Source organism: Abrus precatorius, unplaced genomic scaffold (genome assembly GCF_003935025.1).
Source record: "Abrus precatorius isolate BTA unplaced genomic scaffold, Abrus_2018 Scaffold2, whole genome shotgun sequence".
Taxonomy (NCBI): domain Eukaryota; kingdom Viridiplantae; phylum Streptophyta; class Magnoliopsida; order Fabales; family Fabaceae; genus Abrus; species Abrus precatorius.
The window spans coordinates 11,661,827-11,687,302 of NW_020874362.1; the positions used below are offsets into that span (position 1 = coordinate 11,661,827).

Here is a 25,476-nt window from a genome sequence, read left to right on the forward strand (position 1 = left end):
AGTGAAAATGCAATTCATAATGGTTACTGTAAAGAAGGGCATTGTCAAAGTAAACACTATGCTCAGTGATAGAGATTACTTTAAGGGTGCAGGCATGACAAATTTTATGCAGCAACATAGATACAGAAAACTTCAAGAATGCAAGTCACATGTTAGATTATGTGCAGATGACATCAGGCGTGTGTGACAACAAATATGTAGTGTTTGTATAAGAAAATGCAGTGTAGAGTAATCACGTTCATGAATGATAGTAATTACTATGGAATTTGAACCTATTATGGTACTTATGCAACAACAACTCAAATATAGGTGCAATCAATGCAGAGAAATGTAGTTGTCAACAAAAATGCAGGTCACAAGCAATGTTTATGCAACAATTTGCAGAAAAGTCATACAGAAGATGTGTAGTGCAGTCCAAAGTAGTTACTTCTGGTTTTCAAAACAAACACACATACACACACAAAGTGAACACTATTGGAAATGAAAATGACCACTTTTGATATGCAAAACTTTGACAAGGGTGTGTGTGGTCTATATGGTCAAGCCTACTTCTAGCAATATTAATGCAATTTTTCATGGCATGTTATGTGCAAAAAGGAAAAAGATAGCAGTAGTAAAGTTGTTCAACATTCAAAGTGTCACGACCCCTTTTATAAGGAACCGAGAACATTGTTTCTACACCATATACTTATTTAAAATAGGTAAATAATAGATAATATAAGTATAAAATTCACTTCTCATTCAAAGTAAAATAAAGTTCCTTACAACAAATATTCAACAGAACAACATAATATTACATTTAGTTCATAATATTCAAAATACTCAAAATTATACTATGTAACTCCCTCTACATGAGGTCTCAAAATATAAAGAAAAAGAGACTTTAATGCAAGATTACTCAACTCCAGCTTCTAATATTTCTCCACTGGCCCCTCAGCCTGTGAAGTAGATGCAACACCTGCTACATCTGTTCACGTACCACCGTACGATCATCGCAGTACACACACACAATGACATAGAAGAAATGCAAGGCTGAGCTTACCAAACATAAAATAAAATCATATATATAGAGCAAAAAATTTCTCACAACAATAACCCTATGCATTTCTAGCCCATCTAATGCACAGCATGAAAACGGTTTCCAACTGGTTTCATAGCCTAAGTAATCCAGAAGGAACCGAGTCGGTCTAAGAGCGATCCATTCCGATATCTGGATCCAAACAACACAGCACAACAGCTCAGCATGAACTTACCATTACACGTCTACCCACCTAAACATGTAACTCGGCTCTATAATGATGCAAAACATATATCTCAGCATGATGCACACCGCCAAAATTATTTTAACAGCTCAACTAAGGCAAGTTTATAATAGATCAGCCAAAATCTCAGCATTTTAAATCAATTAACAACAGTTATAGCTTAGAAAATAGCTTTTATTCAATAGATCTACCAAAATCATATCAAAATATCTTGAAATAGCATATTAAACCATACAAAACGTAGTTCATAGGTTAAAGTAAGCTCCCCTTACCTCAGAATGATGATTCACACCAGATCTACCAAATATTACTTGTTTTAACGCAAGATTCACCGAAGATTCGGCTTTAGAACGGAGTTTCTCCTAAGATATCATCAACTATCTATAAGAAAGAGAAGAAGAAGAGAAACGAACGATAAATCTAACTTCAAACTTATAGAAATTTACTTCAAATCCTTCAGAATAGATGTAGAATCTCAGATTTGGCGAGAAATCGAAGTTTAGGAGGGTTTATTATGGGAGGAAATGGCAGTATATGACCTTAGAACCTTTGAGAACCTTGGATATGAGTAAAGAAATGAAAATTTCGTGTGAAGCCCCCTTTTTATAGAAATTTTTTGAAATTTACTGTTCACTGCCGGAAATTACTGTTCACGCCGGAAACATGTTCAGGACACTATTCACGCCGAAAATACTGTGCACACGTACTGTACACGCACTGTACGCGTATGTGACGTTAGGATGATGTTATTGATGACGTTAGCGGTCACTGTACATATACGGTTTTTACTGTTCATACACGGTTTGTACTATTCATCTAACACTGTTCATACAGTACTATTCACTTTTTTTTTAAAATAATTTTAAACTCCATCTAAATCTATTCCAATACCAAATATTCTTTCAATTAGCATTGAACAAGTATAAAATATTATAGATTACTGAATAATAAATCACTAGCTTGACAATTCTCCCCCCGAATATAAATTTTCGTCCTCGAAAATTTCATCCCTCAGAGAAAAGATGAGGGTACAACTCTCTCATTCTTTCCTCTAACTCCCATGTGGCATCACCAGTTACTGGGTCCCAAACAACCTTTATTAATCGAATAGACTTGCCTCTAAGTTCCTTAACTCTAGTTTCCTCAATACGAGCAGCTGGAACCTCCACAGACAAATCATCTCTTAACTCCACAACATCAGGCTCGATTATATGAGACGAATCAGGAACATACTTTCTTAGCTGCGACACATGGAAAACATTATGTAGTCATGACAATTGAGGTGGTAATGCTAATTCATAGGCTACTGGTCCTCTGCGATGTAATATCTGATGCGGCCCTATGAACTTAGGTGTTAACTTCTTAGCTCTTAGGGCTCGCCCCACACCTGTAGTGCGTGATACTCTCAGGAATACGTGATCACCAACCTAAAATTCTAGGGATCTTCTGCGTCAGTCAGCATAAGATTTCTGTCGACTCTGGGTAGCTCTTAGCTTTTCTCTAATAAATTCAACTTTCTCCTTAGTTTCTTGCAGCATTTCAGGTCCAACCATCAAATGTACTCTGTAACACCTAAATCTCTACCAAAACCCCATCTATTTATCTTATGGTTTTAGCATCTATAAGATGATACACCTGAACTAACGAGTAAAAGAATTCATTGTCAAAACCGCATTATAGAGAGATTCTATCAGCTACATACAATTTATATCATAGGGCACAATTCTGACTTTACATCCTCCATGGCTAGTTCAAAATGCCTCCATAGACAATCACAATACAATTCCTCATTGTACAATTTAACGCTAACAATATTAGCTTTTGGTATTCACATTTTTGCCTCAAGAATTTATTCATTTAATCATAACAACTCCAATCAATTTTCAGAAATAAAAAAAAAACAACATACTTGATTCGAGTTCACCTATCACGAATCATATTTTCAATTAATTTCATTTCATACAACATACAATGCTTCTATGTGAACTACATTAATAGTTTCCAGAATGGTTTTATAACAACATCAGAGTAAGTACATAAAATCGTAAATCATTTGGAGTAAGATTATAGAAATGTAGCGAAGAGAACATGAGTAAAAGAAAACGTCTTGTAAATTATCCAGCCAAATGTCCAAAGTAAAGTCCACAGTAAAGTAAAACCCCAAAGTCTAGTATTTCCAAAAGCAATAAAATAACTCAAAGCCTACAAGCAGTATTCATCCATGACAAAATAAAGTAACAGCCTATAAATAAAACTCTAATGGAAGTGAATCCTAGCTGGGATCAGATTCTAATCCATCGAAGTCGGAATGGTCATCCACTGGCTGAGGGCAAGACGGGGGTGGCAGGTCGTCCGGGTCGCTATCAATCCAGACTGCTTTCTCCCCGAAATCCTCTCCTCAAATCATTGCTCGCTGAAGGTCCATCTGTCACACAGTCATGCAATACATACAAACATACAACAATAGAACACGAACAGAAAGGGTGAGCTCCATTACAATCAGTCATCAGATATTGAGTAAGGAAGAAAATCAGAGTAGTATCAAGCACTTACGAAGTCACATTTCAATAAACACACAGTCATAACAAAATGCCCAATAAATAGTTATAAAAATGCAGGCAAAGTCACAGAGATTCGTCGCAACATAATTTAAACACTAACGCTTAAAACGTCACTACTTCCTCAGTTTGTTCCCACCATTCCTCCAGTCAAGGTGATCGGAGGCCCTCGTTCCCTACAAGCACACATTGTATGAAATCCATCAGAAATATTCTCCCATTTGACCATTTTGGTCCCTTAGGAACGAGTCTTTCCACGATCCTCGGTAATGCTTACTCGCGTCAGGATTAGTGGAGGTTTCGATGGCGACGTGTCCTGGCCGCGATGAGCTATTCCGCACCATTGGGGCAACCCCCCTCCACTACCCCCAATGTCCTTCCCTCGAACCTAAACACTCACATCCCTCAGCTGTGCTAAACTATGACCTTGACTCTCCATCTTCCATATCATGCATATAAGAGTTTCGTAACCGCATTCTCATTTCACCATTTTTGAACGCACATTAAATTCCCAAAGGTCACAAACCATATAACCAAATCCATGCTCATAAGAGCTAGTACGTTCAAAGAAAAGAAGAACCATTCGTCCACAGTCCGAGAATAAAAGAAAAGGAGAGAAGATGGAGATAGTTATAAAAATTTCGTTGAAATATCTTAGTCTAAATGTACCTTCGTAAACAAAATAATCATCAAAGAATCATGGAAATAACCGCAAGTTTAATCATGCATGCAATTCATTTCTACCACAAATTTTTCGTAAACTAGTGATTAGGTGATGAGAAAATTCGTTTAGGTTAAGAGAAAAAAAAGGGTTCCTTGGTCAAACAGAATCAAACCGAGAGAAAAAGGTGAGTGATTTCTCAGTTAAAACAAAAACGAAGGAGGGTAGTCGATGAAAACCGAAAAGAACACAAGGATTCATATAGTTACTTTAACATGCAATCGGATATTCATCAAAGGTACCAACTTTATTCAATAATAAAGGTAAACAACCGAGACTTATGCAAGGATTTCAATATTATCAACATGCAAAACTATTTCAACCTCAATCAAGTTCACGCAAGTTACAAAACATGGAGTTTTTAAGACACCAACCAAATAGAATCACCACGAGATGAAGAAAAATGGTTTGCATGTAATTTTCATTGATGAAGATCGGAGACGAAAACAAGAAGAAGAGAGTGCATGTAGAGTTTACAAGTTAATGAACAACCACATGCATTCAGGCGCAAACAAGAACTCCCCTAACCTTGTTTGGTTTGAGAAAGAGAGATAGAGTAGAAGGCTTGGCCTTGGTACTAGTAGGATCGTGGTCACGACTTGAGTCCTTGGTGTTTTGTCGCCTCCTTAAGAGGTTGGTGATGAAGTGTGTTGTCCACGAGAGAAAAGGGCATAGAGGGTTTGGTGTGAGGGTGAGAAGGTGTCGAGAGAGAAAAGAAGTAGTGAGGTTGAGAGTGTTTTTGAAAAATAAGGGGAAAAGGGCGCGTGAGGATTATAAGGTGTCCTTATATAGTGTGGCTTAAAGCTTTTGCCTATTCGTCTTCCAGGGGTTGACGGTGAGGAGTTGTACAACAAGGGTTTTAGGGTTAGGTTAAGTGAAGTGACATATCCTTTCGCCTTTCTTGTTGAACAATCACGCCTCTTAGATGTCCAGATGCATGTGACACGCCTTGTCAAGAGCATTGAATGCACAGAGTGAAAAAGGAGTAAGTCTTTAATGTCCCACACGTCTCCACAAGCTAGCCATCATGGTGGAGTAACTGAGTGGTGGGTTGACCTGGGCAAGAGTGAGTAATCAATGCGTGTTGGCGGCTAGGGTTCGTTTGTAGAGGGAAATGGGTTCAAACCCTTCGTGTGCTGCGAATTTGAAAGGGTGATGTCCTTTTGAGTGGCTAGTGAAAAGGTGATGCCTCTTGGACTCCTCGAGACAAGGTGGCGCCTTTCTCTTTGCCTTGGGCGTGTGGCTAGTGCCATAAAACAAGAAATAACTGCATGCAATTAATGAGGCATAGTTTCCAGAATAAATGTTGCTGTTTAAGTTTCTCGTGAGGTTAAATGCGGTTAAGAGGTAATTTAGGTAACTTGAATGACGGTTTAAATGAGGCAGGTGAGGTCCCCTCGGTTTAAACACAATTAGGACGCGGTTATTAGGGAAAATAATGTGAATGGTTAGTTGGTTCATGCAATTAATGCAAGGTAATTAAGGAAGGTAAATATGATCAATGTCAGGCACGGATTTGGGGAAGTAATGGCTCCATTTGAAACATTCCAGGCTGATTGACACGTCTAAATAAATGCAGGTGGGTAATTAAATAAATCCAGTGGCAGTTAAATGGGGAAATGGAAGGTTATTCGAGTAAGTGGGAATGGAAAGGGCATCCTTAATGATTGTCTGCAAGAATCATGCTAATTTATGACAATCCGGTTAACACCAATTAAATACGCATGAGAATCTAAAAAGTTTGCAATTAAGGGATGAATATGCAATTAATGTCATGCACGGTTTTGGGTTTTAAATGCCTTAGGTGGCGACTTCTCAAGCTAACATCATCACTCCCTAAATGCAGCTGGCGGTTCCAATTATATAGGAAAGGGAATTTGAGCGTGTCCATTCATTTTCTCGAGAGGTTGAAGGTAAGTGGGAGGTAATTGAGGTAATTATGGTGCATATAACGGCTAGGTGAAAGGGCTTCTCGTGAGAGTGATTAAGTATGGGGAATTTCTCAATAAATGATCTTTGGAATAAATGTCAAATGGGATTAAATTGGTCAGTGTTGTTTGCAATCTAACACTAGCAAGTGCACTAGGATTGCAGCAAGTGATGAGTAAATTTAAGATCAGAATATCGTCTCCACAGGGAATTTAGGTTTCAAGTACCACTTCACAGAATTATAACCATTTGAGCCATACGAATTTTTGAAGGAGATTTGTAACATATAACAGCAATAAACCAAAGCAATTAAAGCAAAGAACTTGCAGAGAAATAGAGTATAAGATTTGTGATGAAATGAAATAGCAATGAAGGATAGTTAGGAATTTACTTCACAAGAATATCAATATCAATCCAATTAAATCCTCTGAACATTCAAGCAATTGAATAATTGACAATCAGTTTCACATATATCTAGCCAAAGGTTAATTCCTTAACTCATTGACCCTAACAATCCACTAAACCTCCCTAATCCCTTAGGTGAGATTCAATTTCAGGTTGCATTAAGAATTAGAACTATAAGATTGCAGAATTAGGTCTCCTTATCCCTAAGAAATCCCTAAACTCTGGTTGCCAATTCAGATCGAAGCAAACAATCCAATTCCCATTGGTAAAGATTCCTCTTGATTAATCAAATGAATTTCCATTCAGAGATTGCATGAAAAGCAGAATTAACAACTCAATTAATCCAAGAACTTAAAGTTCAGAAGATAAAGTCGAATCAATACATCAATTCGAGTTCCATAAACCCCTAACTATGGGAAATTAAGCACACATTGCAACAAAAACAGAGAAAGAAGAAGAAGAAGATGAAGAAGAATGCAGAGCAGCCATGGCCACGAGCTCCAATCCGATCCCTCTTCTTGGAGCTTCAAGCTTCGACCCCAATCTTCTCTCCACTCTCTCTCAACGAAACTCTAACTAACAAAACAGAAAATGAGCAAAAAGATCCCAGTTTCGCGCTTTAATCAGGTATTTATAGAAACCCAGTTCTGCGTGTTGTCACTTTTCTTCACAAGAGTAACCACGCAGAAGCTTTATGTAGTGTGCGTGTTCACTTTCAAGAGCAAGAGTAACCACGCGCAACTTGCAGAGTTGAAGGCTTCTCTGGAACATTCACTTTTGTTCATAATAGTGGCAACGCAGGAGGTCAAGGGCTGCGCGTGATCACTTTCGTGAGTAATAGTAACCACGCGCAAGCTGTCCTGATACAAGTGCCTCTGGAACGCTCACTTTCGTTGGCGAAAGTGACAACACGCAGCTCATCAGGAATGAAGTCTCTCTGGAACGTTCACTCTCGCCAGCGAAAGTGATAACGCACACTGGCAACGCTCACTTTCACTAACAATAGTGATCACGCCCAGGCTGCAACCCATAATTCTTGTATTTTGGAGTCCAGCATTGCCATTCTTCCTCTTCCTTCCCATTGATTCTCCATTTCCATGACTTTTGCTCAGCTTATTCCTTCAAAACAAGATAATTTCCTTAAGAACTAAGCATAAATTCTACAAATGCGAAAATAACTACAAATTGAATTAAAACTTTCAATCATTCTCTTTTTCTGCGTTTTTCTGCTTTCTTCATATATTTTTCTTATTAAATGAGCTAGAATTATGCTAAAATATCAGTAAAAATATGGATCTACATTATTCCTCCTTAATTCTCTCACTTATGCAGCAAACAGAATTTTTCTTGCAGCAGAATTTTCATCTCTTTTCTTCTTTTCTTACTTTCAGTCACTATCTTCTTTTCTGCAGCACTTTGCTGCACTTCTTTTCTTTTGAACTCACATTTTTGTTCTTTTCACAGCTTTGCTTCATATATTTTTCATTTTACTGCAGCACTTTTCTTCTTTCTTTCTGGTTTGTTGAACTCCAACTTAGATAGCATGCTATTTCCCTATTTCACACCCCAAACTTAGAACATTGCTTGTCCTCAAGCAATTAAAATCTGGATGCCACCCCAAACTTAGTTTTAAAACTCATTCTTGATTAAACTCATTATGCCTTTGATCTTTTGAATGGTAAAAATTGGTTTTTCAGGCAAGGCTTTATAATGAGGTAATTTCAAGAAAAGGGATATTAAGCTCAAAAGGGTGAACTAAGACATTCAATCATAAAGGGAGGCTTTTAGGCTGACTAGGTATAATCAAACATGGCCTCTATTATGTGGGTGAAAACTGTAGCATGCATATTCAATTAAGAACAAGGGCAAGTTCTAGAGAATACAGCCAAATATGATTAATCACACAAGAAAAGAATTAGACAGCTCAAATCTCACTAGGTATTTATAAGTGATCATGTGGATTAATGAAAACACAATACACTTTTCTGAAATTTATGCACCTAGTGGCAACTGCCTCATTTTTGAAAATACAAGTGTGATCTCATTTTGAGAATGGGAAAAACAACTAAAAAAAATTCACACAGAATTCACAAAATTGTCACTCATCTTGCAGTTAATTTGCAGAAAACAGCTCATAACCTAGACTATTATCAGTAAATCTTCAGTGTATTGTGTAGCTAACACATGAATCAAGAGGTAAGGAATAACCCCCCTTTCATGGCAGCTTGTGCAGGTGTCATCAGCCAATGTGTGTGAGTGTTGTGTGAGTGTGACATTTTCTGCACAAAACACCAAAAATTTTGTCAATTAGCAAGTGAAAAAGGGATTGAATTCTGCATAATTAATGTGTGTTCAAAACATAATTGTTCAGAATTAGCATGAAACCAAAATATACCAAGTGTGCAAATTACAAACCCAAATTCTAAAATGAAACCAAAAAGTTTGAAACTTAATTACAAAACCATCAAGAGAAAATTTGAATTAACAGAAAAGAAAATAAAAATCCTAAGCTAGTCATCTTGAGCATCCTCCTCATCAGAAATTTCATCTTCATCTTCTTCCTCATCCTCCTCATCTTCTTCTTCCTCCACCACTTCTTCAGTTGGCTGTGGAAAATGAGTCTTGTATATTGGCAAGTCTTTAAAAACTGATGAGCGTAGACATTGAGCATTCTCAGCCAAGTCTGGTGTGTGATAAAGTTCATCTTTGGTCATTCCCATCTTCTGACCAAGATTCATCAACACACATTCCACTAGCATGGTTCCTGCCTTCAAACTGTTGTGGAGCTCAGTTTGTTGTTCAGCCAATTGATTTTGCCTTTCAACCAAAAGATGTAGGATGTCCTTCATCTTCATTGGTTTCTCCTTTCTGAACTGAGTAGGGATAGGTGCAGCTGAAGTGCAGGAGGTGGTGGCATAGATTTCCTTTACCATTGAGACAGAGATAGGGGGAGCAGATCTGATTTTCTCTTGGTAGTCTCCAACTTCAACCCCTGCATCCTCACAAAGTAAAGTGATTAATGAGGGAAAGGCTAGTGAATCTCTTTTTGTTTTCAGAATATTTAAGATACATTCACTAATTACTTCCCCTGCATCAATGTACATATCATTAACAATTGCAAACAATAATTCAGCCCTCTTTACTGCTAGGGTTGAACTATGCTTGACTGGCATGAAAGAATTCAATAGAAAGGTACTCCGGACTTTAGCAAATGGTAGTAGGTTCTTGGTGGTGATGCACTTGGGTTTCTGGGCGAGGTTCAGCTGCCAAGTTGTGCCTGGCCTTCCAATTCTGTGCAGGATTTCAATATAATCCTTGTCTTGACTATTCTTAAAGTCAGTGAAGTCCATCTGCCCAGGTTGTCTTTCAGTGTAAATTTCCAACACTCGATTGATGTTGGCAGCAGTGAAATCCACCCTCATACCCTTGATCATTGTGTGAAATTTGGGAATTTGGTCTCCCTTGAACCGCATTGCATTTGCATAAAACTCCTGTGTAATTTCTCTCCAACCTTTGTCAGCCAAAGAGCAGAAGTTGTCCCATCCCCTTTTCTGGATTTCTTCTGAGTACTCAGGGTAGTTACCTTCAGCAATTTCAAAGGCTCTATCTGGGACAATCTTCCTCCTCAGAATATTTGCCTTGAAATAATTTTCGTGAGCTATACTCCTGAACCTTGGATCATGATCAGTATAGGTAGAGGTAGAAAGAGCATTTCTTCTGGTCGGCTGAGGTGGTGAAGAGGTTGCAGGTGTGGTTACACTTGGCTGAGGAGGGTCAGCAATTTCAATGGGTGAGGAAGGTGAGACACCATCAGTTCTTGCTCTTTTAGTGGTTGAATAATTCCTGGCTGTTCCAGCTTGCAGATTCCTGATAGATCTCCTTCTTGGAGTGTTGCTGGCAGATCCAGCTTTGGTCTTCTTAGAAGGTCCAACTGGTGTATTCAAAGAAGTTCTGACCATTTTGAAGTGACTGCAAAAACAAGCAAGTAATTTGACAGTTTAAAATTCAAGACACAGAATTGTGACAATATACATCTCTTTACTAGATAATTTCAATCAATCCATGTGCAGAATTCCAACTTGCAGTATGTATCTATTTACAATTAGTTGCTGTCATGAGAATGTAATCATATCAATACACAAGCACTATTGCAAATTACTAAGCAATCACAATCAAAATTGGTTAAACCTTTAAATTTGTAGTTTAGAGTGCACACTCTCAAAGCACATCAGGTTAACACAGAGATGCTATTATAGGTCATCAGCATATATTTTTTTTTTACATGCTCTCTTAACTTTTCAGATACACCAGAACTTAGGTACAAAATTAATCAAACCATATTCAGGGAATTTTGAACTGGCCTTCATAATTTGTAAACTCAACATTCACAATTTCACCAAGAATGCAGAAAAAGAATCACAATTTTCAACCAAATTTCAACTACTAATGATTCCTAAAAGAAATTTTCTTCTGACAGTGAAATTCATCCAGAATATTGCCTATTATTTCTTTGAATCACATACAATTAGGACAGTGCACTCATTCATTATCATCAAAGACTAAAGATCAGCTTAATGCAGGACTATCAGTATGGTATCTGTACAATCATGCAGTGCAATATACAACAGTAACTCATTCCATACAACTCAGTTCAGACATCAACATTCAAATATTGCATGCAAGGAGTATTTTCGTTGATGACAACTGGAGTATTTCTATTTCTTTCAAAGTCATTTTCAGATTTTTTTCGCATAATGCAGATGTGCATATGTTAACAGAGGAGATTGAATGACTTTGAAATCCTATTCACAGTATTTAAAGTTACTTATATCAATTACGCTCAAGATATTTCCCCATTTGCCATTTTTGACATTTTTCTAGAGTTGCAGCAAAGAAAAACCCTAAATACAATTTCAGAGAATGCAGAGAACGTACCTTGAGCTTCAGAAATGTGAATGACAGTGAAAAAGAAGGAACAATTGCTTGCTGGTTGCTTCACGAAAGATTGAAAGTCAGAGGAATTTCAGAGGGAAATGTGATTTAGGTTTAAATGGATGTGAGCGTGGTTCCTTTATATGGAATTTGGGGTCACGCGTGTGCACGTGCCCACTTTTTAAGTGAGAAGTGAACGTTCCCTTATTAACAAGATTCTGCGTTATCACTCTTGTCAAACAGAGTGAGTGTTCCAGAGAGCTTGGAAATTTGAATGCAATGCGCGTTATCACTATTGCTGGGCAAAGTGATAACGCGCAAGCTTTTTGCTTGAACGTGGTTACTTTTATCAGTAAAAGGAGTAACGCGCTATGAAATATTCCATACTTACCTGCGCGTGATCACTCTTGACAAGGAAAGGAAGTGATCCAGAGAGTGTGTTTTTCTCATCTGCCTCTGCGTTATCACTCTCATCAGCGAGAGTGATTGTTCCAGAGAGCTGTGTTTCCCAATCAGTTTCTGCGTTATCACTCTCATCAGTGAGAGTGATTGTTCCAGAGGGGACATCTCAGAATTCCATCTCTGCTTGATTGCTTTCCTGCAAAAGAGTGATTTCTTTCATCAATCCAAGTTCTCCAAACTTTAATTGGCTCACTTAACAAATCATAATCATTCCAATACACACTCACCATATAAAATACCTATTTCTCTCATCATGTTCACCTTTAATTACATATGCAACATTCATCCAAGGCTGAATTCTGTAGAATTTCTGCTTAACATATTCACAATGCAATTCTGACTTTTCCATAACACATTATAGCATGAAGTCCAATTATATTTATCAGATTCACTACAAATGACAGATTTAACATGCTTCAAAAATTACCTTTTGTATCAAATTTACAGAATATGATGAGTATGATGCAGAACTTTGTATTTTTTTCAGAGAATTTGCAGAATTTGATAACTATTATTCAGACTGTACAAGAACTTTAAGCATTCTAATTAATTCCAATCTGCATTCTTGTTTCAGCCACTAGATTTATTCCAAACATCAAATTCAGCAAGGTAACCAAGATGAAAAGTTCAGATTTTGGCTTTTATGAACACTGTTAATTCAAAATTAATGCAGAAAAGTTAAATTGGGTTAGAAATGTGAGTTGCCTCTCACAAAGCGCTTCTTTAATGTCACTAGCTTGACATTAGTTGTTCCTCACTCCAGAGGAACCAATTTCAAGCATACTTGGACTTTCTCAATCTGACCTCCATGATAGATTTTTAATCTTTGTCCATTCACCTTGAACTCTCTCCCATCCTTTGGATCTGCTATTAGTACAGCACCATATGGAAATACTTCTTTCACCACAAAAGGTCCAGACCACTTAGATTTTAATTTCCCTGAAAACAATCTCAATCTTGAATTAAAAAAGCAAAACAGACTGCCCAGGTTTTATATCTCTTTTTAGAATAAACTTGTCATGCAGCTTTTTGGTCCTTTCCTTATATATTTTGGCATTTTCATATGCATTGAGTCTAAACTCGTCTAATTCATGCAGCTGTAACAATCTTTTATTTCCTGCATTCACTTGATCAAAATTCAACCATTTCACAGCCCAAAAAGCTTTATGTTCTAGTTCCACTGGTAAATGGCAGGCTTTTCCATATACTAATTGATAAGGAGACATGCCAATTGGTGTCTTGAAAGCTGTCCTGTATGCCCACAAAGCATCATCCACTTTCTTAGACCAGTCCTTCCTTGAACTACTAACTATTTTCTCCAAAATCTGTTTTATTTCTCTGTTGGAAACCTCCACTTGACCACTTGTTTGAGGGTGATAGGGTGTAGCTATTCTATGCTTTACTCCATACTTCTCTAGGACTGATTCTAGATATCTGTTGCAGAAATGGCTTCCTCCATCACTTATCAGAATTCTGGGCACTCCAAATCTTGAAAAAATGTTCTTTTTGATAAATGCAATAACAGTCTTAGCATCATTGGTTCTGGTAGGAATTGCTTCCACCCATTTGGACACATAGTCCACTGCTACAAGCATGTACTCATTCGAGAATGAGGTAGGGAAAGGACCCATGAAGTCTATTCCCCACATGTCAAACAATTCTACTTCAAGTATATTTTGTAATGGCATCTCATGTTTTCTAGATATATTCCCCATTCTTTGGCATCTATCACACCTTTCCACATAGTTCTTAGCATCTTTGAACAAAGTTGGCCAGAAAAGACCAGATTGCAAAACTTTTGCTGCTGTTCTTGAACTTCCATGATGTCCTCCATATTCTGAACTGTGGCAATGCCACAAAACATCTTGCTGCTCTTCCTCTGGTATACACCTTCTCAGCAATCCATCTATTCCAGTTTTGAACAGTAGTGGATCTTCCCAAACATAATATTTGCTATCATGGAAGAATTTTTTTCTCTGCTGCCAATTCATCCAATTTGGAACGTGGTGTGTAGCTTTAAAGTTGGCTATATCAGCAAACCAGGGCTGTGATTCAATCTTGAATAGGCTTTCATCTGGAAATTCTTCTTTAATTTGTTCCACTCCAAATGGTATGACTTCAAGTGGTAATCTTGACAAGTGGTCAGCAACACTGTTTTCTTTCCCTTTTTTGTCTTTGATCTCTAGCTCAAATTCTTGGAGGAGTAGAATCCATCTTAATAATCTGGGCTTTGCATCCTGTTTTGTCAAAAGATATTTAAGAGCAGCATGATCAGTGTATACAATCACTTTTGAACCCATTAAATATGATCTGAACTTATCAAAAGCATGTACAACAGCTAAAAGTTCTTTTTCTGTTGTTGTGTAATTCACTTGTGCAGGATTTAACACTTTGCTTGAATAATAGATAGCATGTAATTTCCTATCTTTCCTCTGTCCTAAAACAGCACCCACTGCACTATCACTTGCATCACACATGAGTTCAAAAGGTAATTTCCAATCTGGTTTTGCAAGAATAGGTGCAGAAATCAGTTTCTCTTTTAAAACAGAAAATGCATGCAAACAGTTATCATCAAATATGAAATCTGCATCTTTTACAAGTAAATTACTCAAGGGTTTAGCAATCTTGGAAAAATCTTTTATGAATCTTCTATAAAAACCAGCATGTCCTAGAAAACTTCTAACTCCTTTAACATTGACAGGTGGAGGCAATTTACTAATGACTTCTATTTTAGCTTGGTCCACCTCCATTCCTTTCTCTGAAATTTTATGACCAAGGACAATGCCTTCTTGTACCATGAAATGACACTTCTCCCAATTTAACACAAGGTTAGTATCTTGACATCTCTGCAAAACAGTGGATAGATTAGCTAAACAATCATCAAAAGAATCACCAAAAACAGAGAAATCGTCCATGAACACTTCTATGATGTTTTCTACCATATCAGAAAAATTAGAAAGCATGCATCTTTGGAAAGTGGCAGGGGCATTACACAAACCAAATGGCATTCTCCTATATGCAAAGACTCCAAATGGACATGTAAATGCAGTTTTCTCTTGATCTAAAGGATCTACAGCTATTTGATTATATCCTGAATACCCATCAAGAAAACAATAAAATGAATGTCCAGCAAGTCTTTCTAACATTTGATCTGCAAATGGTAGTGGGAAATGGTCTTTTCTGGTTGCATCATTTAATTTTCTATAGTCTATGCACATTCTCCATCCAGTCACAGTCCTAGTAGGGATAAGTTCATTCTTTTCATTAGGTACCACTGTCATACCACCTTTCTTTGGAACAACTTGGACTGGACTTACCCAATTGCTGTCAGAAATTGGGTATATTATTCCTGCATCAAACAGCTTTATGACCACTTTTTTAACTACCTCTTTCATGGCTGGGTTTAACCTCCTTTGTGGCTGCACAACAGGTTTGAAATTCTCTTCAAATAAAATTCTGTGCTTACAAAATGAAGGATTTATACCTTTCAGGTCTGCAATACTCCAGCCAATTGCAGATTTGTGTTCTCTCAAAATTCTGAGCAATTTTTCCTCTTGTTCTTCCTCAAGTTCATTATTGATGATGACTGGATTTTCATGATTCTCATCCAGAAATGCATACCGCAAATGTGAAGGTAGTTGTTTCAGTTCTAGCCTTTGCTTTTCTTCTTCTTTAGCATCCTTTTCCAGCTCTTCTTTCACTATATTTTCTGCAGGTTTTTGAATTGGCAGAGCTTCTAGTTGCTGCTGCACTTCCATGATATCTTCTTCATTCAGAGTTTCAGATTTGTCATTCCCTGCAGATATTATCTCTTCTAACACAGCAATTTCATCAAATTCTTTCATATAATGTTGTGTAATGAAAGTATCCAGTATATCTATCTTCATACATGTATTATCTTCAACTGGATATTTTAAAGCTTCAAACACATTAAATATTACCTTCTCATCTTGAACTCGAAGCATAAGTTCACCTTTTTGCACGTCTATTAAAGCTCTTCCAGTTGCAAGAAATGGCCTCCCTAGGATCAAAGGAATGTTGGAATCCACCTCCATGTCCAGAATTACAAAATCTGCAGGAAAAATGAACTTATCAACTTTAACTAATAAATCTTCAACAACTCCATATGGATAAGTGTATGATCTATCAGCTAGCTGCAGTGTAATGTTGGTAGGCTTCACTTCCTCTATTCCAAGTTTCTGCAGAACAGCTAATGACATCAGATTTATGCTTGCTCCTAAGTCACACAATGCTCTTCCCACAGTGCAGTTTCCTATTTCACAAGGAATGCTAAATGATCCAGGATCTTTCAACTTTTGAGGAAGCTTTCTCTTGAGAATGGCACTGCACTCCTCTGTCAAAGGTACTGTTTTGTCATGCTCTAGCTTCCTTTTTCTGGAAAGTAGTTCTTTCATGAACTTTGCATATGAAGGCATTTGCTCCAAAGCTTCTGCAAAAGGAATGTTAATTTGTAATTTCTTAAAGACATTCATAAACCTTTCAAATTGTTCCTCTTGTTTAGGATTTTGGACTCTTTGAGGATAAGGCAACCTCTTGTATTTTTCTGGGTCTATTGGCTTATAAGCTTCTTCAAAGAGTTGCTTTTTGGTTTTCCTTTCAGAATTCATGGGAACTTTTTCTTTTTCTTCTGAATGGTCTTTCTTCAATAGCTTAAAATTTCCTTGTTGCAGATCTTGTTCAATATTTCTTTCTACTGCATCATTCACTTTCTTTTCTGCTGGTTTAGGGCTTGCAACTACAGCTCCACTCCTTGTAGTTATGGCTTGACATTGCTCTTTAGGATTGATTACTGTATTGCTTGGAAATCTTCCTTCATCCCTGCTGGATAATTGTTCAGCTAATTGTCCAATCTGTGTCTCTAGTTTCTTCATGGAAGCTTCTTGGTTTTTGAAGCTTGTTTGAGTTACCTTCATGAATTGCAGCATAGTTTCTTCTATCTCAGTCAACCTCTCATTCATAGGTCTGGAAAATTTCTGATTTCCTTGAGGTTGAGTGGATGAATTCCTTTGAAAATAAGGCTGTTGTGTTGTTGGACCTGCATTAGAAAAAGGCAAATTTGAATTAGAATTCTTTGCAGCAGAATATTGATTATTCCAATTAGAATACTGCTTGTTCTATTATTCGAAAATTGAAATCCAGGGGGATATGATGGTTGTTGTCTCTGAAAATTATTCATATAATTCACTTGCTCTTGTGGTTCACTTGTGGATGCCTCATATGCACCATTTGCATGGTTTCCTCCACAAAAATCACAACTTAGCTGACTGGTGGGCATACTCCCTGTTTGCAGATTGTTGATTTGTTGTGTTAAGGAAGCTAATTATTCTGAAAACATTTGATTTTGTAGCTGATTTTGTGCAAGAAAAGTTTCCAGAACTTTAGCTTCATGACCAGAGTTTCTTCCTTGATTCCTTGAGTTTGAATTCTGATACATTGAAGATGCCATCATGTCAATAATCCTTTGAGCTTCTTCTAAGGACTTTGTATTTAATGAACCTCCAGCAGCAGCATCAACCATTGTTCTTGTTACTGCATTCATCCCATTATAAAAAGTTTCCAATTGCATCCAATCTGGAATACAATGATGTGGACACCTTCTAAGCAGTTCTTTGTATCTTTCCCAAGCTTCATACAATGATTCTCCTTCTTGCTGCACAAAGGATGTAATTTCTCCTCTCAACTTAGCAGCTTTGGATGGAGGGAAGTACTTGGTTAAAAACTTATTCACAAGTTCTGTCCAGGTTGTGATGCTTCCTTGTGGTTGAGCTTGTAACTAGTATTTTGCTCTATCTCTCAAGGAAAAAGGAAATAGTCTCAGTCTGATGGCTTCTTCACTAACCCCATTTATTCTTATGGTGTCACATAGCTGTAGAAAATTTGAAATATGTAAGTTAGGATCATCAGAATTTCCACCAAAAAACTGATCTTGTTGGACTAAGTGTAATAAAGCAGGTTTAATCTCAAAATGATTGGCTTGAATAGTTGGCCTGATTATAGAAGAGTTAAAACCTTGCATGTTAGGAATAGCATAGTCCCCTAATGTTCTAAATCTGTTCTGTTCTGCCATTTCTATTTCTGAATTTAGTTGTCTCAAAGATGTAGGTGTTCTTTTCACTCTAGGATTACTCTGAGATTCTGGAGAATGGACAGCTTCTAACTCACTATCACTCCCTATGGCTTTTTCTGCTCTAGACTCTTTTCTCAATCTTCTTAAGGTTATGTCTATGTCAGGATCAAAGACTAGAACTGATTTGTTTTTGTTTTTGCTATGCATATACAATTCAAAATAAAGCAAAAGTAAACTACAAGTTAGTATTCAGAACTGCACCACGAAAATTATGCAGTAATTATCAGTAAAAGTAATTGAAACACAAGTTAAAAAGTTGCAGAATTATGCAGAATGGACAAAATGTCTAACTACGGATTACTACTACAGAAATTCAGAGAACAAAATACTCAATCTAGTTATTCTTATGTTACTAATGATATTGAAACTCTAATTTCCCCGGCAACGGCGCCAAAAACTTGTTGTTTGCAATCTAACACTAGCAAGTGCACTAGGATTGCAGCAAGTGATGAGTAAATTTAAGATCAGAATATCGTCTCCACAGGGAATTTAGGTTTCAAGTACCACTTCACAGAATTATAACCATTTGAGCCATACGAATTTTTGAAGGAGATTTGTAACATATAACAGCAATAAACCAAAGCAATTAAAGCAAAGAACTTGCAGAGAAACAGAGTATAAGATTTGTGATGAAATGAAATAGCAATGAAGGATAGTTAGGAATTTACTTCACAAGAATATCAATATCAATCCAATTAAATCCTCTGAACATTCAAGCAATTGAATAATTGACAATCAGTTTCACATATATCTAGCCAAAGGTTAATTCCTTAACTCATTGACCCTAACAATCCACTAAACCTCCCTAATCCCTTAGGTGAGATTCAATTTCAGGTTGCATTAAGAATTAGAACTATAAGATTGCAGAATTAGGTCTCCTTATCCCTAAGAAATCCCTAAACTCTGGTTGCCAATTCAGATCGAAGCAAACAATCCAATTCCCATTGGTAAAGATTCCTCTTGATTAATCAAATGAATTTCCATTCAGAGATTGCATGAAAAGCAGAATTAACAACTCAATTAATCCAAGAACTTAAAGTTCAGAAGATAAAGTCGAATCAATACATCAATTCGAGTTCCATAAACCCCTAACTATGGGAAATTAAGCACACATTGCAACAAAAACAGAGAAAGAAGAAGAAGAAGATGAAGAAGAATGCAGAGCAGCCATGGCCACGAGCTCCAATCCGATCCCTCTTCTTGGAGCTTCAAGCTTCGACCCCAATCTTCTCTCCACTCTCTCTCAACGAAACTCTAACTAACAAAACAGAAAATGAGCAAAAAGATCCCAGTTTCGCGCTTTAATCAGGTATTTATAGAAACCCAGTTCTGCGTGTTGTCACTTTTCTTCACAAGAGTAACCACGCAGAAGCTTTATGTAGTGTGCGTGTTCACTTTCAAGAGCAAGAGTAACCACGCGCAACTTGCAGAGTTGAAGGCTTCTCTGGAACATTCACTTTTGTTCATAATAGTGGCAACGCAGGAGGTCAAGGGCTGCGCGTGATCACTTTCGTGAGTAATAGTAACCACGCGCAAGCTGTCCTGATACAAGTGCCTCTGGAACGCTCACTTTCGTTGGCGAAAGTGACAACACGCAGCTCATCAGGAATGAAGTCTCTCTGGAACGTTCACTCTCGCCAGCGAAAGTGATAACGCACACTGGCAACGCTCACTTTCACTAACAATAGTGATCACGCCCAGGCTGCAACCCATAATTCTTGTATTTTGGAGTCCAGCATTGCCATTCTTCCTCTTCCTTCCCATTGATTCTCCATTTCCATGACTTTTGCTCAGCTTATTCCTTCAAAACAAGATAATTTCCTTAAGAACTAAGCATAAATTCTACAAATGCGAAAATAACTACAAATTGAATTAAAACTTTCAATCATTCTCTTTTTTTGCGTTTTTCTGCTTTTTTCATATATTTTTCTTATTAAATGAGCTAGAATTATGCTAAAATATCAGTAAAAATATGGATTCATCAGTCAGCTATAATAAAGGGCACGAGACTAGGAAGAGTTTACGTTTTGGGAAGGGATTTTGGGCTCTAATCTTCCTTTAATTCTCGACTGCACCTTTTATGAGGGAATCTCAATTGATTGCAATTTAACATGTAACGGTTTAGGAAAGGACAAACGGCTACATTTAATTATGGTAAATAGGGAATTGATAATTGTATTAAATGCAATTATTTAGGCTCAGAATCTAGGTCATTATGGCCGATTTCTCTCTCTCCTATCTCATGCATTAACGAAAATTGGTTGCCCTAATTAAGAGGGATATATTTGAACCAAATCATAAGGTGTCTATTTGAATTTCTCCCTCCCCCTAGGCATTGAATGGCTTTTTGGCTACAACACTTAAATGAGGAAAGATTGAAAAGTGTCTCTTGAAATTTTGTTTTGCACGTGGAATCTAGGGCAAAAAGGGTGGCTTTCCTTAAGTGGCTAATTAAAGTTAGAGAGGAAAAGCCACACGTGTAGTTCTACTAGTTTAAGAAAATATCTAGCAAAAAAAAATTAAATAACATGAATAAAAAAAAAGATAATGTAAGCATTAATCGCAATGGTCATGAAGTAAAATGGGGTCCTCCTATTTGACCAAAAGACATTTTTGCCCTAAGGTTAATCTCACTAACCTAGGGTTATTTAAGATAGTTTCATCATGTAATTATTATAACACATGCACATAAAAATTCACATCAAACATTACCACAAAAATAACAAGCTCTATCGTGCAGTAGGGACCCTAGTAATTTAAATAATCATCATTAAAAGAGAACATTCATAAAATCAACAAATCCACAAAATTATCAAAAAATGCACGAAAATCAATCAATATAATAATAGTAGTACTAATAAAGGCTAACTAAACTCGGATAACCCTAAGTACACAAATTAAAAATTAGGGATGTTACATACTCCATCTTGGAACCAACAGATAAAGGTTCTACACCTTTTACCATACAGAGCCTCAAATGGTGTCATATCTATACTCGAATGATAGCTATTATTATAAGTGAATTCTACCACACGAAGCATATCCTCCCAATTACTCCTCTGCTCTATAATACAAGTCCGCAATAAGTCTTCTAAGGTTTGAATAGTAGGCTCAGATTGACCATTTGTCTGCGGATGATATGCAGAACTCAACCTCAACTGTGTGCCCATAGCTTCTTCGAAACTTTGCCAAAACTTAGAAGTGAATCGACGATCCCTATCAGAGATAATACTATAAGGTACTCCATGTAACCTGACAATCTCTCTGATTTACAATTTTGCTAATTTCTCCAAGCTAAAGGTCATGTTAATTGGCAAGAAATGCGCACTCTTGGTTAGCCTATGAACTATGACCCACTAGGCATCATGATTTTTAACTGTTCTAGGTAGATGGGACACAAAATCCATAGTCACATGGTCCCACTTCCACTCTAGAATTTCTATCGTCTGCAACTCTCCTGGAGGGCTCTAGTGCTCCGTTTTTGCCTTTTGGCAAGTGAAACAGGCTCTAACAAACTCAGCTATCTCTCGCTTCATGCCTGGCCACCAAAACATCTGTTTTAAATCTTGATACATCTTGGTAATGTAACGCCTTATATTTCTTTCCTTAATATATGATAAATTTTCATAAAAATTTAAATGGTAAAGTAAATTTTCTTTCAAAACTCTCTAATAAGAAAGTGACATTGAAATGATATAAGGTTCATAGAGTAAAATTTCATTAATTCATAAGTACTTTAGAAAAAGAAAGATTCTAAAGTTTTCATCAGCAACAAAGAGAAATAGTAGTTTTACAACTGTTTCAAAAGAATGCTATAGAACTGAAATTATCCATTACATAACTCAAAATAACTAAGTCCTATAGCAGTCCTCATCCATCCATGCACTGTGAGTCTGATACTATTCGTCCTATTTTCCTGAAAAATGTTGTGTAAGGGTGAGTCTCTACCCTACCACTCATACATCACACATATTCATCACAAAACACATCTTATCACGATTAAAGAAAACATCATGGCATTTGCATATCACAGTGTTATATAAAGTATGTTCTCATCTCAACACACAAACACATTATATTCCATAGATTCATAATTTGTTTTACTTTTAACCGCACTTACCGCGCCTTGTGGCCACAGTTATCTGATGCCTCTATCCCGAGGTCTTACACATCCATGTAAATAGTCGCCGAATGGCCCAATGCAATACGGATACAACGCATGCAATAGACGGCCCTTTAGCAAAGGTAATGGTCAAGAGTCAAGTTGAGAAATGAGTGTGTGGCCATGTGGTGCATTCAAACACAAATATTCCGTGCACAATCCTGAATGTCACTCACCACCCTACATTTCCCCAAGATATCCCATATCGTCTCCATCTTCCACTTCCCCAGTGTATCTCTGTAACTATTTACATCATATCTTTTTCCATCTCATACTCTTTCAAGTATATTCACATCTTCACATATGCCATTTCTCATATTCACACATATTTTTCATCATTTTTCCACATACTTTTCATCAAATCATGGCATATTCACAATACACATCATTTTAACAGGAAACACAATATATTCAAATATGAAACATCCATCTCTTTGTATATTTCATATAACAAAATCATAAAATCATATCAACCATTCTTAATACACCTTATCGTGCCCTATTTGAACATAATATCACATTTTCACCATGTATTCATCATAAAATCACATAAACAACCAATTATTCTCACTTTTCACCGATTATTTCTCAAAACAAGGATTATTCTACATATAATAACATACATGATAAGATCTATGAGAATACAAGTAATAAACATAACAAAATGATAAAGTAGAGCTCCTCTTACCTCTAAACAGAGCTTTTACAAAGATTTAACCGAAGATTTTAACTCTAGAACGGAGGTTTTCCTAAGAATACATGAACATCTATAAGAAAAAGAAGAAGAAGAGAAACAAACGATAAATCTAACTTCAAACTTAAAGAAACTTACTTGAAATCCTTTAGAACGGACGTAGAATCATAGATCTGAAGAGAAATCTATGTTTAGGAGGTTTAGTATGGGAGAAAATGGTGAGGTATAGCCTTAGAACCTTAGATAGGAGTGAAGAAATGAAAATTTCATGTGAAGCCCCCTATTTATAGAAAAATTTTGAAGATGCCAGCGTCAATGTGATGTAAGTGACGATGTCAGCATGATGCAAGCAATGATGTCAGCGTCAACGTGATGTAAGCGATGATGTCAACGTGAGATCACCAATGACATAAGCGATGATGTCAGCGTGAGGTCACGAATGACATAAGCGATGATGTCAGCATGATGTCGCCGATGACATCAGCATGATGTCACCGATGACATCAGTGTGATGTCAGTATTGACATTCGGGGCTACCGTACATACACGTTTTCTTTTTGCTCACAAAGTACTATAGATTTTTCTCAATAATATACTACAGGCATGACACAAAGCACATGATCGATATTACAATTCTCCCCTCCTTTAAGGAATTTCGTCCCCGAAATTCGCTAAGTTACAAAAAGGTCAAGATATAATTCTCTCATCTTATTCTTAGTTTCCCACGTGGCATCTCCCTCATCACTAGTATTCCATATTACTTTAACTAGTGAAATATCCTTACCCTTTAATTTCTTAACACGACGATCAACAATTTTCACCGGTTGTACATCATTTGACAAATTCTCTCTCACTTGAACAAGATCAAGTTCTATTACATGAGTAGGGTCAGGAATATACTTTCTAAGCTGCGATACATGGAATACAGGATGCAAGTTTGAGAGATTTAGAGGCAAAGCAATCTCATAAGCAACAGGGCCAACTTTGCTTAGCACTTCAAATGGCCCAATAAACTTAGGAGATAACTTCTTGGACTTTAGAGCTCTTCCAACTCCAGTCACAGGTGAAACTTTCAAAAACACATGCTCACTCACCTGAAACTCCAAAGATTTTCTCCTCTTATCATAGTAACTCCTTTGCCTATCTTGTGCTATTTTCATCTTTTCTCTAATCAATTTGATTTGCTCATGTTGCTTCTGAACCATATCTGGTGCATATAAGATCGCCTCTCTAGTTTCATAACAATACAAAGGTGTTCTACACTTCTTTCCATACAGAGCCTCAAATGGAGCCATTCCAATGCTTGCTTGATAACTGTTATTATATGTGAATTCCACCAAAGGTAGACATTCCTCCCAAGTTCTTTGTTGTTCCATCACACAAGCTCTCAACAAATCCTCCAAAGACTGTATTGTTCTTTCAGTCTGACCATCAGTTTGTGGATGATAAGCTGAGCTAAGTTTTAACTTAGTACCCAAGGCTTTCTGCAAACTTTCTCAAAATCTCGATGTAAACCTTGGATCTCTATCTGACACAACACTAGTTGGCACTCCATGCAATCTGACTATCTCTCTCACATACATATCTGCTAGCTTTTCCAACTTGTACTTCATATTAATGGAAAGAAAATGAGCTGTTTTAGTCAATCTATCTACTATCACCCAAATTGTATCATGATTACTCTTGGTTCTTGGCAAATCAGACACAAAATCCATAGAAATACTATCCAATTTCCACTCAGGAATTTCTAATGGCTGCAACATCCCAGGTGAACGTTGATGTTCTACCTTCGCCTTTTGACTAAACACTTTGCTACATACTCAGCCACATCTTTCTTCATTCTATTTCACCAAAAATTATTACGAAGGTCTTAATACATTTTTGTCGCACCAGGATGAAAACTCATTCTACTTTTATGAGCTTCCTCAAGTATCATTTGCTTAAGCTCATCATTAGAAGGAATACATACACGGTTCTTGAACTTAATCAGTCCATTTGCATCACAATGGAACTCCAAATCCTTTTCTTCACCCCTCTGCCTTATCATTTCCTACAAGAACATATCTTCTTGTTGGGCATCACGAACCCTAACCAAGAAATCAGTATTGATTATCAAAGTCCCAAGATACAAACTCTGAGGTCGCACCTCCACTGCCAAATTCATATCTCGGAACTTCTTAATCAACTCTAATTCTTTCACCAT

General features: G+C 36.9%; 1 protein-coding gene and 1 non-coding gene across 2 annotated transcripts; one reads left to right on the forward strand and one right to left on the reverse strand.

Annotated features, from left to right (window-relative positions):
- Window positions 1-1,158: 1,158 nt before the first annotated feature.
- On the reverse strand, window positions 1,159-25,476 carry LOC113859453. The gene is made up of 5 exons (XM_027492225.1): window positions 25,366-25,476; window positions 24,789-25,027; window positions 23,954-24,587; window positions 2,319-2,503; window positions 1,159-1,210 (listed from the first exon to the last, which is right to left on the reverse strand). Exons 1-5 carry the CDS (start codon window positions 25,474-25,476, stop codon window positions 1,159-1,161), a joined length of 1,221 nt encoding a protein of 406 aa, XP_027348026.1.
- LOC113860353 lies at window positions 17,867-17,973 on the forward strand. Its single transcript, XR_003503805.1, has one exon. It is a non-coding gene; the product is annotated as a small nucleolar RNA R71 (small nucleolar RNA).